The sequence below is a fragment of the Neocloeon triangulifer genome, unplaced genomic scaffold (genome assembly GCF_031216515.1).
Source record: "Neocloeon triangulifer isolate White Clay Creek 2 clone unplaced genomic scaffold, ASM3121651v1 ptg000015l, whole genome shotgun sequence".
Lineage (NCBI taxonomy): Eukaryota > Metazoa > Arthropoda > Insecta > Ephemeroptera > Baetidae > Neocloeon > Neocloeon triangulifer.
The window spans coordinates 5,563,417-5,579,352 of record NW_026775557.1 but is presented as its reverse complement, the minus strand read 5'-3'; the positions used below and the strand labels follow the sequence as shown (position 1 = coordinate 5,579,352).

At 40.3% G+C, this 15,936-nt stretch overlaps 6 protein-coding genes across 10 annotated transcripts; 3 read left to right on the top strand and 3 right to left on the bottom strand.

The window, feature by feature from the left end:
• Positions 1-22: 22 nt before the first annotated feature.
• Positions 23-2,145, bottom strand: LOC132202562 (zinc finger protein 277). The gene is made up of 7 exons (XM_059629545.1): positions 1,992-2,145; positions 1,657-1,924; positions 1,203-1,536; positions 935-1,144; positions 693-884; positions 489-640; positions 23-434 (listed from the first exon to the last, which is right to left on the bottom strand). Exons 1-7 carry the CDS (start codon positions 1,996-1,998, stop codon positions 341-343), a joined length of 1,257 nt encoding a protein of 418 aa, XP_059485528.1. The 5' UTR covers positions 1,999-2,145; the 3' UTR covers positions 23-340.
• Positions 2,142-3,171, top strand: LOC132202564 (putative ATP synthase subunit f, mitochondrial). The gene is made up of 4 exons (XM_059629547.1): positions 2,142-2,296; positions 2,509-2,607; positions 2,836-2,952; positions 3,013-3,171. Exons 1-4 carry the CDS (start codon positions 2,152-2,154, stop codon positions 3,042-3,044), a joined length of 393 nt encoding a protein of 130 aa, XP_059485530.1. The 5' UTR covers positions 2,142-2,151; the 3' UTR covers positions 3,045-3,171.
• Positions 3,172-3,824: 653 nt separating this feature from the next.
• On the top strand, positions 3,825-7,112 carry LOC132202158 (chitin deacetylase 1). Its single transcript, XM_059628888.1, has 10 exons — positions 3,825-3,965; positions 4,731-4,841; positions 5,062-5,313; positions 5,369-5,484; positions 5,722-5,930; positions 5,988-6,257; positions 6,316-6,397; positions 6,450-6,620; positions 6,672-6,803; positions 6,867-7,112. Exons 1-10 carry the CDS (start codon positions 3,884-3,886, stop codon positions 7,011-7,013), a joined length of 1,572 nt encoding a protein of 523 aa, XP_059484871.1. The 5' UTR covers positions 3,825-3,883; the 3' UTR covers positions 7,014-7,112.
• LOC132202159 (dihydrolipoyllysine-residue acetyltransferase component of pyruvate dehydrogenase complex, mitochondrial) lies at positions 7,104-9,860 on the bottom strand. The gene is made up of 8 exons (XM_059628889.1): positions 9,645-9,860; positions 9,250-9,407; positions 9,055-9,191; positions 8,725-8,994; positions 8,291-8,667; positions 8,076-8,238; positions 7,878-8,017; positions 7,104-7,824 (listed from the first exon to the last, which is right to left on the bottom strand). Exons 1-8 carry the CDS (start codon positions 9,764-9,766, stop codon positions 7,695-7,697), a joined length of 1,497 nt encoding a protein of 498 aa, XP_059484872.1. The 5' UTR covers positions 9,767-9,860; the 3' UTR covers positions 7,104-7,694.
• Positions 9,861-9,899: 39 nt separating this feature from the next.
• On the top strand, positions 9,900-11,152 carry LOC132202161 (uncharacterized). Of its 2 annotated transcripts, none has more exons than XM_059628896.1 (2): positions 9,900-10,254; positions 10,347-11,152. In XM_059628896.1, exons 1-2 carry the CDS (start codon positions 9,996-9,998, stop codon positions 10,826-10,828), a joined length of 741 nt encoding a protein of 246 aa, XP_059484879.1. In that variant the 5' UTR covers positions 9,900-9,995; the 3' UTR covers positions 10,829-11,152. The 2 variants fall into 2 exon arrangements, with proteins under 2 accessions (XP_059484879.1, XP_059484877.1); XM_059628894.1 differs by having other exon boundaries at positions 9,903-10,254; positions 10,344-11,024.
• LOC132202160 (probable serine hydrolase) lies at positions 10,976-14,435 on the bottom strand. Of its 4 annotated transcripts, none has more exons than XM_059628890.1 (4): positions 14,314-14,433; positions 14,102-14,248; positions 13,886-14,042; positions 10,976-11,885 (listed from the first exon to the last, which is right to left on the bottom strand). In XM_059628890.1, exons 2-4 carry the CDS (start codon positions 14,117-14,119, stop codon positions 11,047-11,049), a joined length of 1,014 nt encoding a protein of 337 aa, XP_059484873.1. In that variant the 5' UTR covers positions 14,120-14,248; positions 14,314-14,433; the 3' UTR covers positions 10,976-11,046. The 4 variants fall into 4 exon arrangements, with proteins under 4 accessions (XP_059484873.1, XP_059484874.1, XP_059484876.1 ...); XM_059628893.1 differs by having other exon boundaries at positions 11,767-12,745; positions 14,314-14,434; XM_059628892.1 differs by lacking the exon at positions 10,976-11,885 and adding an exon at positions 12,764-13,753 and having other exon boundaries at positions 14,314-14,435.
• Between the last annotated feature and the right edge of the window lie 1,501 nt (positions 14,436-15,936).

Here is a 15,936-nt window from a genome sequence, read left to right as displayed (position 1 = left end):
AATGAAAAACGTGAAATGTATTTATATCTTTTAAAGCTTGAGCATTATATTTGTGAACTTTATTTATTTCTTATGCAAAACTGATTGTGCAACAAGATAAGCAAAAGGGAAGAAGTTTGACTCTAAATGTTTAGGCTATTATGTAAGATAGCTTTAACCTTAAACCCTTTCGGCTTCTATTTTATAAATTTTAATTAAGGCAATAAGAATTTTGAGGAAAATTCATTGATAACATTCTTATTCCTATCTCAAATTTAATATCACTTTAAAGCATGCAAACTTTCTTTGAGCTCCCGAATGAGAGTGAGTAAAAGTTAACCCTAGATATCCTTGATTTAAATCATTCAGGTATAACAGGACTCTGGCATTCTGTCTCACCAGCGTCCTCTAGTTGGAATAAAACCGCATCGTCTTCATAAGTGGGAAAAAAGTACCTGCAAGTAATAATTGATTACAAAAAAATAATAAGGGAATGTTAGATTTCTTACTGAGGTTGATCAAAAAGAGATTCCTCCGGCAAGGTGTAATGTCTTTCAGACTGCAAGTGTTCGACAAGTTTGATTTTACTTGGAAATTGTTCGTTGCACACTGGGCAGGCATTCATATGCACTTGTCGTCTAATGTAATTGACTAGTTTGACCTTAAAAAATTTTGTTATTTTTTATCTAAACTCAAAATCCGAATAATCTTACTTGCAAGTAAAATGAAAGATTGATATTTTCCAAGCTGAACCCATCATGCTGCACTTGCGAATGACAGTTGAGAGCCTGCAAGTGCTTGGCCTGGTGATCACAGAACAAGCAGGTAAGCTTTGCGGCTTCGTCTTCCTCACACCAGTCCGACCAAGACTCCTCCTCAGCCCCTGTTGGTCCATCTTGCTCCTCCTAAAAAGAGTTTCTTAAATCTTTTTAGGGAAAATGCTTTGAATATTTACCTCGACTTCTTTCCAAGTTTTTCCAATTTCTAAATAATTGACAATATAGTATTTGTCAAATTCGGTATCGTTTGGGTTGATGCACTTGTGCTGCTTTTTGCGCATGTGTTCCCGAAGAATGTGCCTTTCGAGGAAAAGATTGTTGCAGAATAGGCAGCGTAGATTTTCTAGTCTTGTGTGGATTTTTTCTAAAAGCTCGTCGATGAAAACCTATTCAAATTTAGCTCATGACGTGATTTTCAGCCTAAAAGAAAAATTTGACACTCACAAGATTGTCTGGCCTTCCCAAGTTTAGGTTATGTTTGTCTGACAAGTGTTTGAGAGCATCGGCTCTGGTGCTTCCGAGTTTGAAACGGCAAAAAAGACAGTCTCTGGAATAGCTTTGGTCCTCACGCTCAAACTTCTGTCTTTCGAGTATTGCGTTCAGTCGTTTCTCCTGAAGTCCCTCCCTAAGTAGTTTGTCCTCAGGGAGAATGTCGGAGAGCAAGAAGTAGGTTTCGTCTTTGCTTGGCTGGCCGTCGGGGGTCACGTCCATCTTCATCACGCTGCAGAATTCTTCCAGGGGCCCAGACCTCATGCGCACTTTCCAGAAGTTCACATAACTACAGAAATAAATTAATAAATTACTCATTTTTGAAATAGACAAATTATTTCCTAAAAATTAAATTACTTCTCTATAAAGACAGTCTTTAAAAAATATTGTCATTGTATATTTAACGTGCCTTTTGAGGCTGGCAACGTGACTGACGTCCCCAATCACCAGTCGATGATCAACAAATAAATGGTGCAAAAAGGCCTGCTGGTCAATCTGCATTTTAAACTCTTTGCAGCACAGCATGCACTCGACCGTCTCATCGTCCAGATTGAAAAGATCAGCCGTGTTTTTTGATGTCTGCTGTGGAAACGTCAAAGGCACCAGTACATTTTTCTCTGCGCTCGATTCAGCGCCAGAATCGCCTGCGATTGCTACTTCCTCGAGATGTTCATTTTCTAAAGAAAATTATTAAAATGAGATTCAAGATTACTGAATTCAAATTGGGAAAAACTGCTTGCTTACCAGACATGTTTTCAAAACTTCAAATATTTCATAACTACTTATACGACATCAAACCTTCTCAAAACAAAATGAATAATTTAGAGAAATCAAAAATCAATCTTCGCAGTCTGTGGGGGGCGTGTCCGGGTAGAAATCGAAATTCGAAAAAGTCCCATCCTAGATGGCTCTGCCGTCAGTTCTTGAGCCTGCGCCGTCTTTTTTTCTTCAAAAACCGGACAGGAGCAAGATGGCGATCGGTGACTACCCTGCCGAATATAATCCTAAGGTCCACGGACCGTACGACCCAGCCCGCTTCTATGGCAAAGGTAACTCTTGAATATAATTGTCTCCACTCTTTGGTCTTTAAAATGACACCAAAATTGCAGCTATCGGTTAAGAACTCGTGTTCAAAAAAGCAAAACATATTTGCCATTTATTTTTTCTTGATCCAAATTTTTGGTGTTTGACCCCGATCACCCTTGAAACTTGAAAGAATTTAATTTGCCAGCGTTTTAATCAAGCGATTCTATTACTTCAGCGGACACCCCTTTCTCCCAGGTGAAGGTTGGTGAGGTCGGCTCCTGGTTGGCCCGCAGAAACAAGTCGCCAAGTGCCCTTGCCGGAGCTTTCAGCCGGGGTAAGAAAATTATTTTGAGAATAAAAATTGCCAAATAAATTAAAAAAAAAAGCCTTTAAATAATATTTATACGAAAATAGAATTTTTATATACAAATATTTCAAATTTTATTAATCACTGAAAGACTGAAAGCCTTTTGCAAACTAATTCAATTTTCATGAAAAAAATTATGAATGTGTGCTTTTGACAATTCAGGTTATAATAAAAAAAAATTGATATTTATTGCAGCATTCTGGCGCTGGCAGCATAAATATGTTCAGCCAAAGAGGACAGGCATTGCGCCTTTCTTCCAGTTTACTTTTGCTTCGATGCTCTTCTTCTATGTCATCAACTACGGAAAGCTGAGTAAGAATTTGCCATAGAATTGTTTTTCATATAAATAACCAAATTTTTTTTCTTTTGCAGAGCACCACCGCAACCAAAAGTACCACTGGTAAACGATTTCCAATTATTTAGTGTTTTCGGGTCTCTTCAGCCATGGAAGTCCCCTGTTGTTCAGATGTATAATAGAAATGAAAAGAATGCTCTTTCAAGAGGTTCTTAATAAAAGATCCCGCAGTTAAATCTGATATTTTCATTTCTTCTCGAATAATATCTTCCTCATTTGTATCTTTTCATATTACATTGGAATTATATTTTGCAATCAACTATTTCGAAGTTGTATCCCAAATTTAATTTTTCTTAATATAAACATACTCAAAATTAATAATCCATAATATAGATTTAGTAAGTTTTTTTAAATAGTTGTAACCAACATGGTTACAGAAAGATTAGAGGCTATATGGGCCAAAATAATGAAGAGGATGGGAGAGCAGTGGGGAGAAACTGCAATAAAAGGCGCGCAAGCAACGTGCGCCTGAGGGCCAAGGAATTTCACACGATCCTTACGAAATAATGCATTTTTTGGCAATCACTGAAGCCGTAGTAAAAATTCTATTCATTATTCCTACGCCAAATTTTGGTGTCAAATACTACATTTGAATAAACGAGTTTCTCACCATAAAATTTAATGAGAAAAACCTGCTAGCAAAACCCCATTTGACTTAATAGATGTTAAGAGTGTAGTTTTCCTTTTATTTGTTTCTCCAGAGTCGAAGAAGCTGTTTTGCTAGTTAGGCGGATCAAGTAAACGCACGATTTCAATGTCAATGACATACAGTTAAATTATAAATGATCACTCTCACTTTGCGACGACGCTCCCGATAGTCCTCAGGACCTGTCCGGCAGGTTGGATCCTCGCACTCAGCAGTCAGGTTGAACGCGCCGAGCCGTCAAGATGCGTGCCACGCTTTCTCCGTTTTACTGCTGCCTTATTTTTTTATTCGCCCAAAACGTGCTCTCAGTAGAAATTACAAAAAGTGAGTACAAACCTTTATTTTTCTTCAACAACACACCTCATAAAATTTACAGCTGTATATAATTTATACTCACAGATATAATAATTATCTTGGACTGATCTTTGATTTAATTATTTGTAATCATTAAAATATTTTAATTAATTTTTTCATTTAAAAAAATTCAGTCAATTTTAGTCAAAACGCAAAAGAGTCACTCAATGGAGCACATTGTTTTAGTGCGCGTGTAGATTGTTAAATTATTGTTGTTTTGTAACGGGATCGGATTTCAAAAAACTAGGTTAACGCCTGGAGCTTTAAAAAGAATCACTTAAAAGAAGTCGTGACAAGTTTCCATTCGAACAGGAACGTCGCAAGTACAAAAAATACACAAAACTTACGTCAAGTGGGCAGATGTGCTGGTTTATGTTGAACGTGCAGAACAACTTCATTAATGAACTGTCAATGTATGTGTCCAGCGCATCTTTCGCAAAAGAGAGGAAAGCAAACCTGTGGAATCTTTTAAAACTGGAGCACATAATTTGTTCCATAAAAAAATTATACATTTCTTTGTACTTAAAAATTTCTAATTTTTTTTTATATCATGCTTCCAAATTGTTTCTAGAACGAATTAGTTTATTTCATCACAATTACACGTCCATTGAAGGCTTAATAATTGTACCTTTTAAATTCAATTTGTGCTAGAAAGCGAAAAAGTTCATCAATCATAATATAATCATTGGAAAATTTTAATCGGAGCTTTCTGATTTAATTTTCTACTGCTTCCAGTTAAGCGAGGCGTGGACTGCTTAGAAGATGGTCGATTTTATAGAAATCCCGAGAGGAATATGAACCAGGCGTGGACGAACTTTGAGTGCTCCAAGTACTACCTCTGTCTAGGTGAGATAAAAGTGAAAACGCAGCAAGTTGAAAAAAAGCGAGATCAAAGACACCAGCTTAATCAGACAAACAATCGAAAAGCATTGTAAAAATCAGTCACGCTTCTCGCGAAAGGAAACCAAATTTCTCGCCAATCAAAAATAATTACACCATACTTTCTCAATTGTCTTTCTTTCTTGATTGAGCAACGACTTAAAAATTGATTTCGATCAAATTCTAGACGGTGAAGTTTTTGAGTTTCGCTGTTCGGAAGGTCTGCTGTTCGACGTGACGCGGCAGATCTGCGACTTTCGCGCAAAGGTGACCGACTGCGACTTGCACGCGGCCGAACCGCGGCCGCCAAAGCCCCTGTTGGAGGCCGCGGGCTGCGGCGCCGGAATGCTCGGTTGTGCCGACGCCAACTGCCTGCCGAGGGACCTTTTCTGCGACGGCACCGTCGACTGCATCGACGGGTCCGACGAAGGGTGGTGCGGTAAGAAACTTTCAGCTTTTTAGAAATCGACTTGAATTATAAATTTTAAATCAAGATGTGGAGAATGATCCGAATGCGGCTCCTTCATGCAATACGGCGGCGTGCCAATTACCCGATTGTTACTGCTCTCGAGACGGAACCATTATTCCTGGATTCCTTGAGCCAAAAGAAGTGAGTTGAGGTTTTTTTTTAAATTTATCTGAATAATAAAAAATCAAAGCAAATAAAATATATTGAACAAAATTTTGCTTAACTAATCTATACTTGCTTGAATTACACAAGTTCCAATTTCAGTGCAATTCACTTTTGTGTAATAAATTGCAAAACCGCCTGTGCAATTCTGCTCCCACTTTATTCTCAACTGATTGCGTGTTCATTTGAAAAGGTGTTATTATTTTTTTTTCGTAGACGCCTCAGATGCTGATCATCACGTTCGACGACGCCATCAACCCTGACAACATGAATCTATACACCGAGCTGCTCTTCCCCAAAAACAAAACCAACCCAAACGGCTGCCCTTGGAGGGCCACCTACTTCCTTTCCCATGAGTACACGCATTACCAGCATGTGCAGCAATTGTGGAATCAGGGCCACGAAATCGCCGTACACTCAATCACGTAAAAAATTATACTTTGAAAAATGAGAAAATAAATTTAATAAAAATCCATCAATAGGCACAGAAGCCCTGAGAACTGGTGGTCGAGAAACGCAACGATTGAGGATTGGTTTGACGAGATGGTGGGTCAGGCCAATGTTGTCAACAAATTCGGCGGAGTCAGGTTGGAGGAGGTCAGGGGTCTAAGGGCACCCTTCCTCAGGTCTGGTGGCAACAGACAATTTGCCATGATGAGGGAATTTGGTTTTCTGTACGACGCCTCGTTAGTGGCGCCAATTTCTGACCCGCCGCTTTGGCCCTACACTCTGGACTACCGCATTCCTCACAGGTACCCTGAACCCTGAGCGTTTTGAATGTTAAATTAAATTACTTTGGTTTGATCAAAGGTGTTCTGGAAACAACCAAAATTGCCCTTCGAGGTCTTTCCCCGGGGTCTGGGAGATGGTCATGAACCAGCTGCAGTACGAGGCAAGTTAAAAGTGCAAATTTTGTCCGCAAATTTTAATTTGCCTTTCTGTAGGGCTACACATGCGGAATGGTGGACAGTTGTCCGCCCAATCTGAACGGAGAGGACATCTACCGAATGCTGATTCACAATTTCTACAGGCACTACAACACCAATAGGGCACCCCTTGGGCTCTACTTCCACTCGACCTGGTTTAAAAAGGAGGAGTACATTAAAGCCTTCCAGGTATAAACAATTTTATTTCAGTCCCCTCGGTACTAAACGTTTTGGGTACAGAGATTTTTGAATGAAGTCACCGCCAATCCCGACGTTTGGGTGGTGACCAACTACCAGGCCATCCAATGGATGAGAAAACCTAGACCGGTTTCACAGCTGCACCAGTTCGCAGAGTGGAAATGCGAAAAAAGGGTAAATTTGAATCGTACTTTTACTAAAAGCAAATTATAAAACTTGAATTATTATAAAATGTAGTTGGACCCTGAAGAAATGGCATGCAACATTCCTAAAAGCTGCAGGCTGCAATCGAGACCTCACAAGGCAGAGCGCTACCTCTACACATGTGCCGAGTGCCCGAAACAGTACCCCTGGTTACGAAATGAGTTTGGCGTCGACTTTTAATTATTTAGGCACCACCTCTATTTATTTTAAGCATCACTTTTGCTTAAACTGTCGACTTATGTGTGAACTGAGATTTAATTATAAACATGATTATTTTTTCGTAAATTTTAGCATTTCATTTTTTCTTTTTTCATTCAACGGCTATTTACAGAGACTAAACGGTGATTTTACAGGACATTTTTCTACTTTCCAGGAGAAAACAATAACATGTGGTATGCTAAATTGAATGTGCTTCTGACCTAGCATACCATCTAAATAACGGACCACCTGCGTCAGAATCAGAAGCTAGTTACTTCTGAGAGTAAGCATAAACAAAGCTCCCTCAAATTTTCTTAGAAAGAAAAAAAGCGCTGCTATTCGTATTATTTGTTCATATATCTTGCAGGTGGTCCAATCTTTATAACATTCGATCAGTAGGGCCTTTGTTTATTATTTTGTCAATTGTGAAATTTAGAGGGGCGAAAAATCCTATGTACTTTTCCCACATACTGGGCTTAAAAAAACATTATTTAGCTGTCCACTATAAATTAACAGTTGGCCCATGAAACAAATTGCCAGAACAAATTGCCAATTGTTTTAAATGCGCTTATATTACTTGTTTGAATCAATCCGGCATGGGCTAACAAATAATTTAAATACGGACTCGAGGAGTGCAATAACAAAAAAAGGGCAGTTCAAACCTTATAACAGCATCGACGTCGGGTTTTCAAGGTAACCCTTGAAGGCTTGAAGCCACTGCGCACCCACTGCACCGTCCACTGTTCTGTGGTCACAGCTCAATGTAACACTCATGTAATCAGCAGAGGAGTATCTAAAGAAATTTAAAAATTAGGTTTCAAGAGGAATCTATTTAGAAATACTAACCCTGATTGGGTGGTGCTGTCGGGGACTACCCTTGATTCTGTTGTGCCAACAGCTAAAATGCATGATTGAGGAGGGTTGATAATGGCACAGAAGTTCTTCACTCCAAACATTCCCAGATTTGAGATCGAGAAAGTGCCACCCTAAAATAATTAGAGAAATAATTTATTTTGTTTTATTTTGGGATTTAATTTTTCTCGCCTGGAATTCGTGTGGCTGCAACTTTCCTTCTCGGGCTCTACCAGCTAGTTCTTTTACTTCTCTGGAAATATCAACTAGGCCCTTTGTTTCAGCAGCGAACACGATTGGTGTGATTAGACCCTTGTCTGTGCTGACAGCAACACTGACGTCACACGATGTGTATCTTGAAACAATCAATTTAGTTAGCTTACAATATATTTACTGAAGAAGCTCACTGTCTAATAACAGAGTCCAGCCAGGAGGAATTGGCTTCTGGGACTTTCTTGCAGGCCAAGGCAGTGGCCTTGATGATAAAGTCATTGACGCTAAGTTTGACGGATTCGCCTTTGAGCTGATCGTTGAACTGTTTGCGGAGAGCCAGAATCTTTCCAACATTGATGTCCACACTCAAATAATAATGAGGGATGGTCTGTTTTGACTGCAGCAATCTTTTGGCGATGACTCCACGAATATTGGAAACTGGCAAATCAACATAGGTTGCTCCAACAGCGGCAGCGCCAGGGGCTGGGACACCTGCTGAAGGCGCTTTGGCTGCAGCTCGCTCCAAATCAGCCACAGTCACGGAACCAAAGACTCCTGTGCCTTTCACCGACTGAAAATATAGGACTTTTTATTATATAGAATGATGATGAATTTAGACATCATTTACATTAATGTCGAGGCCCTTCTCCAAGGCTATCCTCTGAGCAAGAGGACTGGCAAAAACTCTTCCTTCTGAAGGAGAAGCCGAAAATGAAACTGGAGCGGCGGCTGGAGCAGCTGAAGGTGGGGGTGGAGGAGGAGTTGCAGCTGTTGAGGCAGCAGCAGGAGCCGCTGGAGCTGGTGCTGCAGGTGCAGGGGCAGGGGCGGCCTTGCCATCGTCAACATAGCTCTTAAAAGCGGCAACATCATCCTGAGACTCTACAATAATGCAGACAAGCTGAAATTGTTTGAAGTAGGTCTTTAGTATTTATGTACAGTTTTATTTCATATACCAAACCTTTCCAATGGGAACATCTTTTGACCCTGCGGGGATGAGGATTTTGGCAAGATAGCCCTCCTCAGGTGTTTCAAAGCCCATTGTGGCCTTGTCTGTTTCAATTTCGGCAAGCAAATCTCCTTCGTTTAGCTGGTCACCTATAAAAAAAATTTACTTGCCATTTCTTTTAATTGACACTGGGTTAAAATTTGAAACCTTCTTTCTTTTCCCAGCTGACAATTGTGCCGGACTCCATGGTTGGCGAAAGCGCGGGCAGTAAAACCTTCTTGTGACTGGGAAGATTCCCTGAACTGTAGAACCTCACGCATTTTGTATCCAACACATTAAAAACTGGCTTCTGAAGGCGGTTGGAACTACAAAAAAATGCAAGTGACAAATTATTTTTATGTCGTGTGCCGCTGCGAATGTACAAAATTACATATGTAATTTTAAAATACAAGCCAGAGACGATTGAATTGAATAAAAAAAGAAACCAATGGAATTAAAGACAAAAAGCCGATTATGTAACTCAAAAGAAGATGACATAAAATGCGAATTTCCAATGAAAAAATCGGTCAAATGACACCAACGACCTTACAAAAATCGCTCACCAATTTTGTAATCGCTGCTTGGCCACTTGTGTAACACAACACCGGACGGCGTTTCCCTGAAGAAATCGTCTGACTGTAAATTTGACGAGCCCATGCCGCAATTCGCAGGTCGTTCGCAACATTTTGTACAGCTAAAAGTCCGAAATTTCCCAAAATTTCAACGGGCTGACGTCCTGCAGCTGAAAGATGTCCTAAGGTCACCGAACAACAGTGTTGCCAACCAAAACATGTCACACGCACTTTTCACGTGGTCTCGTACGCAGTGTACCCAAAGATCCTTGAGTGTACCACACTTGACAGCCGTAAACTTCAAACATTTTGTTATTGTTTACATTTAAAAATGCATGGGACATGAGATTACATTACAGCAATTATTATGTATTATTGAAAATGGTTCGCTATTGCGGCGTCAAGTACTGTAACAACAGCTCAAGTAACTTCCCGGGGATGAGATTTTTTAGTGTACCTTTGGTGAAAATGCGTCAAGGAGAGCGGGACAGAGATCTTTCGTGGCGTCGACGATTAGCGTGGATTTCTGCCTTAGAGCGGACTGAAGAAACTACAACCAAAGAAGCAAAAGTCTTTGTCTGTGAGGAGCATTTTGTAAAAAGTTCGTATGATTATGAATAAAAAAAAGAACAAGAATATTAAAAAAGAAAAAAAATTAGCAAAAAAATCTAACCTGATAATTTTTTACAGAAGAGCCAGCATATTTTCGAAATTTAAACGATGTGGACTGGGCTCCTACTCTGAAGCTGGGAAAAATAGCAGACTTGGAAGAAGGTCGTCAAGAGACGGGTATTGTGAAAAAAACCAAACGCAAACGAGCAGCTAATGCAAAAGAAGCAACATCATGTGTACCTGTGATAGGTGAGAAAGTTATTAGGATTGTGGAGGAATCGAGTAGTGCATCTGATGAAAGAACTGTGGAGAATTCAAATGAAACTGATTCGGTCTGTTGTGTCCATTGTGGAAATAACCCTTTTGTGCTCCTTCAGCCAGACGGCATAAGTTCCTGCCAAATCAAAAAAGAGTCCGAAGACGTACCCTCGCATACCGACACTGATTTGTTGAGAAAACAAAACTCTATGCTTAAAACTCAAGTGAAACATCTTACTGAAGCTTTGCTCTATTGCAAAAATTCTGGAAAAGTTAATGTGATTTCGATTAAAAAGGTTTTATGAGACAATTATTAATGGTTGCAGAGCACTGCACTTTATTTCATCTGTACTAAATTATTGAAGGAATGAAGATGATAAAATTAGGCAACAGATTGTGCATTTTTATAATTACAATCTAAAACATTCTAAAAAGCAGATGTTCCTGTAAAAAATACAATGAAATAATTTTAACGGAAATTTCAATTTATTTTCAATAGTTCCATGATAGTGACAATTTACTTTTAAAACTGATCACAATATATATTTTTAATCAAGTCAACAATGTGTTCTGGTGTGTTTAAATGTGTGTGGTGGGTGCCCTCAACTTCGTAATATTCCATTTTCTTGGCGTTCTGTTTTATTATGTCTATAGTTTGCCGGTAGTAAGATCTTTTCTCGTAGTACATTCCACCTTTGGCTTTGATGTTGTAAACTTCGCACCTGATTCTAGACGCAAGTTCATTTAAATGTTCGTGAGGCAAGGAGTGCAAAAAAGTCACTTTGAGTCGAACATCACGGCGCAAACCAACCAGGCCTGGATTTTTCTCCGACTGGTAGGCGCCTCGTTCCAGGAGCAGGCGCGAAGATTCCAGTGTAACTGACTTCTCTGAGCCTTCGTGTTGACGCTGGACCAGGTCTTCCACCGACGTCTCGGGTGGTTCTTTTGTGCTGAGCACTGTTTCAATAAATTTGTCAATGTGAAGGCCACCGATCTGGACATATTTTTCAGGATCGAATGCAAAAGGCCTCAGGATGTCAATTCCAACTAGTTTCTCCACCTCGTTGGGAAAAATAGAGGCGTAGAGGAAGGAGTAGGTGCTTCCCATGGAATGCGACAGGAAGGAGATCTTCTTCCACCCAAAGTGTTTCACAACCCTCCTGATGCATATAATGTCCTCGGTTGAATGGTGTGGAATTCCTTTGGGGTAGTGAGAGGATTTTCCATGGCCTGGCAGGTCCAAAGAGAGGAGGCTAAAGGTTGGCGGCAGGAGTTTCATCAAAGGGTCAAAAGTGCCTGCGTTGTCCAGCCAGCCGTGCATAGCCAAAACGGGTTGTTTTGTTTGAGGGCCCCACCACTTCCCTGAAGAACAAACAAATTAAAAACTTAACTCCTCAGAAAATTCTTAACTATTGGCGCGACATTTTCGGGGTTATTCAAGTGGCCGTGGTGTGAGCCGTCGACTTCGTGATATTCCAGTCTCTTTGCATTATTCCGAATAATTTCAAGAATTCCATTGCAATATTTGGGGTCCTCGTAATAGGGCGCCTGCTTAAATTTTATGCTCAAAACCTCGCAACTTATTCTGCGGGCCATTTCCTGTATATGCTCGTATGGTAGAGTAGACAAAAGGGACACCATTTGCCTGATATCCCTACGAAATCCAAAGTGACCCTCTTTAGTCAATGACTTGTAGGCGCCCCTCTGCAGGAGTAATTTGGTTGACTCAATTGTCAGTGACTCGGAGGACCCCTTGCGCTGTCTTTCAACAATATTGTCCCAGGGATATTCGGGGCTGAAGTCCGGATTGGCAATGAACCTGAGGAACCTGTCGATGGCGCCTCCGGTCTCTTTGATAAACTTATCATTGTTGATGTTGGTCGGTTTGATGTTGTCAAAGCCGATGTACTTTTCCACTTCATTGGGGAATGCTGAAGAGTAGGTGAAGGAATAAATGCTGCCCAAAGAGTGGCCCATCAACACCAATTTGTCGCGCCAGTCGAAGTGTTTCACGATCCGTCGAAGGACGACAATGTCCTCAGTCGAGTGGTACACCATACCAGCTGGGTACCGGGAGGACAGGCCGTGTCCTGGAAGGTCAATGGCCAGGAATGAAAGGTCGGAGGGAAGCAGTCCGATGAGCGGGTCAAAGGTGTTGGCGTTGTCCATCCAGCCGTGAATGGCAAGAATCGGCTGGCGACTTCGAGGACCCCACCATTTTCCTACACAATCATTTATTTTTGAAATCAGTTAATTTATTTTTGAAAGAATAATTATAAAAAAAAACAATCAAATCTAGTTGTAAAAATTAAAAACTGCTAAATAGCTGAATTTAATTTACAATACAGTTTGAAGACATTTAAAGAATAATTTTTACTAAAATTAATATTGAAATCAGGACAGCATGAAATCATTTATAATCGGGGCAACTCGCTCAGGGTTATTCAGGTGGACATGGTGAGTGCCTGACACCTCATGGCACTCTAATCTTGACGTAGAGGTTTTCAAAACCTCTATGCTCTCTTCGTATTCCTTTTCAAGTTTGCAGCTCATCCCTGGATTGGCGTGGATATTCAGAACCTGGCATTTAATATTCCTCCCCAGGGCGAGTAAAGTCTCTGGAGTGAAGCGTTTGAAGGAGTCAAGCCGCACCCTGGGGTCAAAGGTGAAGACAAACTTATCAGGATCACATTTTGAAGGTTGAGCGCCTCTTCGGAGCAAGATCTGCGTCGACTTGATACTGGGACTCATGAAGGCACCTTTTTGCTGGCGCTCGACCAGTTCGCTGTAGGTGTACTCGGGCGACTTCTGATGGACAAGTTTCTCCTCGAGGCTCAGCAGACTGTCCACCGTCGCCCCCCACGAGTCTGCCAGATCCTTGGGGTGACACAAAATCCTTGCTCGGCCGCACTCGATGCTTACGAATTTTTCCACCTCTTCCGGATACAGTCCAGCGTACGCATAGCCGATGGAGCTGCCCAGCGAGTGTCCCAGAATTGAGATTTTGCTGAAACCGAAGTGCTTGACGATAAGTCTGAGGGTCACCATTGAGTCCGGGTAGTGTGCGTGCATGCCAATTGGCACATGGGATGAGAGGCCGTGCCCGGGCAAGTCGATCGAGAGGAAATTGAATTTGAGCAGGGGGGCTAAAGTGTCAAAAGTTCCAGCGTTATCGCGCCACCCATGAATCGCAATCACCGGAATTTCTTCTGGCTCACCCCACTTTTTGCCTGAAATTTTGAATCCCCCATCAAAAACATCGCTGCCAATCAATTGAGATGTCAAAAAAATATTTAAATAATTTTCTAATAAAAAATAAAGAGGATTAAATAAAATTTAAAAACAGTTAAAAAAAATGTTACCAGCAATATGTCCCCATGGCACAGGTATTCGGACTTCTTCCCATTTTCTTTCCGGCTGCTCTTGGCTAGAGCCAACTTGGCTTAGCTGTCTATATTGAATTTTTTGTAAAGTCCTAACGGACTTCAATTGCCTCCACGTTCTCAGGCCATTGGCAGACTGTAAAAATTAATTATTTTAAAATTAAAAATATTTTAACTCTTATTTTTAATACAAACCAAACATCTCTGGATCATTTTATTATAAGTGGACTTGAGACTTCCCTCCTAGAAAAATTTTCAAAATGTGACCCACATTTAGAAAATGGCAAGTAGTGCGTTTTTATGGCGAAAGAATTCGTGTGTAGACTCGCAAACCATAGATAACTGGAACGGAATTAAAGATAATGGGCGTTTAGAAAAATATCAAAGTTCAATGTTTTGCAACCCACCTGGCTCACTCATTCATTCAGGACCGGGTGATGGAGCTCTAAAGTGGAGCACACAAGTTACAGCTGGTGCTCATTATTCTTTGCGTCACAATTCACCTCTTTTAATTGATCACAGATGTCACTACCTGTTTTGAAAAGGACTCGAGTTGCGGAGAGGGAGCAAAAAAAATTCAAACGTAAATGGTTGGTTCATTTTGAGCTGGTGGGGCTGGTAATTTTTGATTTTGTGGCGCAGAGGCGGCGTGCGCGGGGAGCGCTCAAGTGTGCACGCAAGGGAGGAATTCCTAATTTTCCCTTTTTGCGTTAAATGTTCCCTCCTAACCGCAGGCGAAACCGCCGGGTTTCTTGGGGGTTGTGCAAATATAGCGCGTCAAGGAGCACAAATTTGCCTAAAATGAATTTCGAGTAAATTTTCACTACCATCTGTCAAACGTGATTTTAATACGCATCGGAGCTTCTTCTCCGTACAAAAGTTTCCTGTCAGAGCAATCTCAGGACGAGGCAAAGTTATACAAATAATGTGACACCTTTGTGAGCACCCATCGAACCGTCGGATACGCTTGTTTTGTATTTATGACAATTTAATATATCACCAGAGAGTCTCACAATCAGTCAAACTAGACATAAAACACGCGCACATGAGATTTTGCATAAATATTCTTGTAACAAATTATGATTATTAGGAGCCGACAGAATTTTCGGGATTTTCTATGAAACCAAAATTTGTTAGAATCAGCCTATCGAATTTAAAAGTTCTTATCAAGAATGTAATTCTATAATTTTGATCTGAAAAATATATATAAATTATTGGACAAAAAAATAATTTAAAGAATATTGCTAAAATTATTGCAGTTGGTGATAAATCAAACAAGACGTGACTTCAATTATTTATCTTTAACGAAGCCCATCCGCTTGAAATGAGATTAATGCAGAGATGATTAATTAAGAGAAAGTCTGTTGTAATCTACTGCCATTCTTTTGAAACAACAGACGACGAGCCCATCCAATATATGACATCCGTGGAGTTTTATAACCATGGAGGTCCGATAAAATGTAATGCCCCGTTATATCGAAATGAAAAAAGAGGTAAATAGCGTTGGCAGCGTTATAGAGAGAGAGTGTATGTATATTGATTTGCCATTATTTGTGAAACACGACCAGCACAGCATATCAAAGCTGCCAATCCATTTCGCACCTGTGTAGTGTGGGTGGCGGCGGACACGAGGGTACGTTTAATTATCGCGTCCGTGAGCACCGTGGCAACCCTTTGATTTATGGCTGGTGCTCAAAAAGCAAAGCCACCGTGGAAAAATAAACATTGCAAGCCTCTCTATCCCCTGGAAAATGAGCGAGTTGAAGACCCTTAATCGACAGCTTTATTCACCGGGTTTGATTTAATTAAAATTTTATTTGTTCACGCTTGATTGAATGCGCTTATATAACGTTGGCCGCTATTTGTATGAAACATTTTTCAAAATTGCTTTTTGCAGAGAAATTTAACCTTACGCTTTGCAAGTTTTGAAAAATTTCCGTTTTTTGATTGCAGCATTCAAATAAAATAGTGAAAATACTTTTATTCATTTAAATTAACTTTATTATTATTTCTTTTCTGCTACTTTTTAG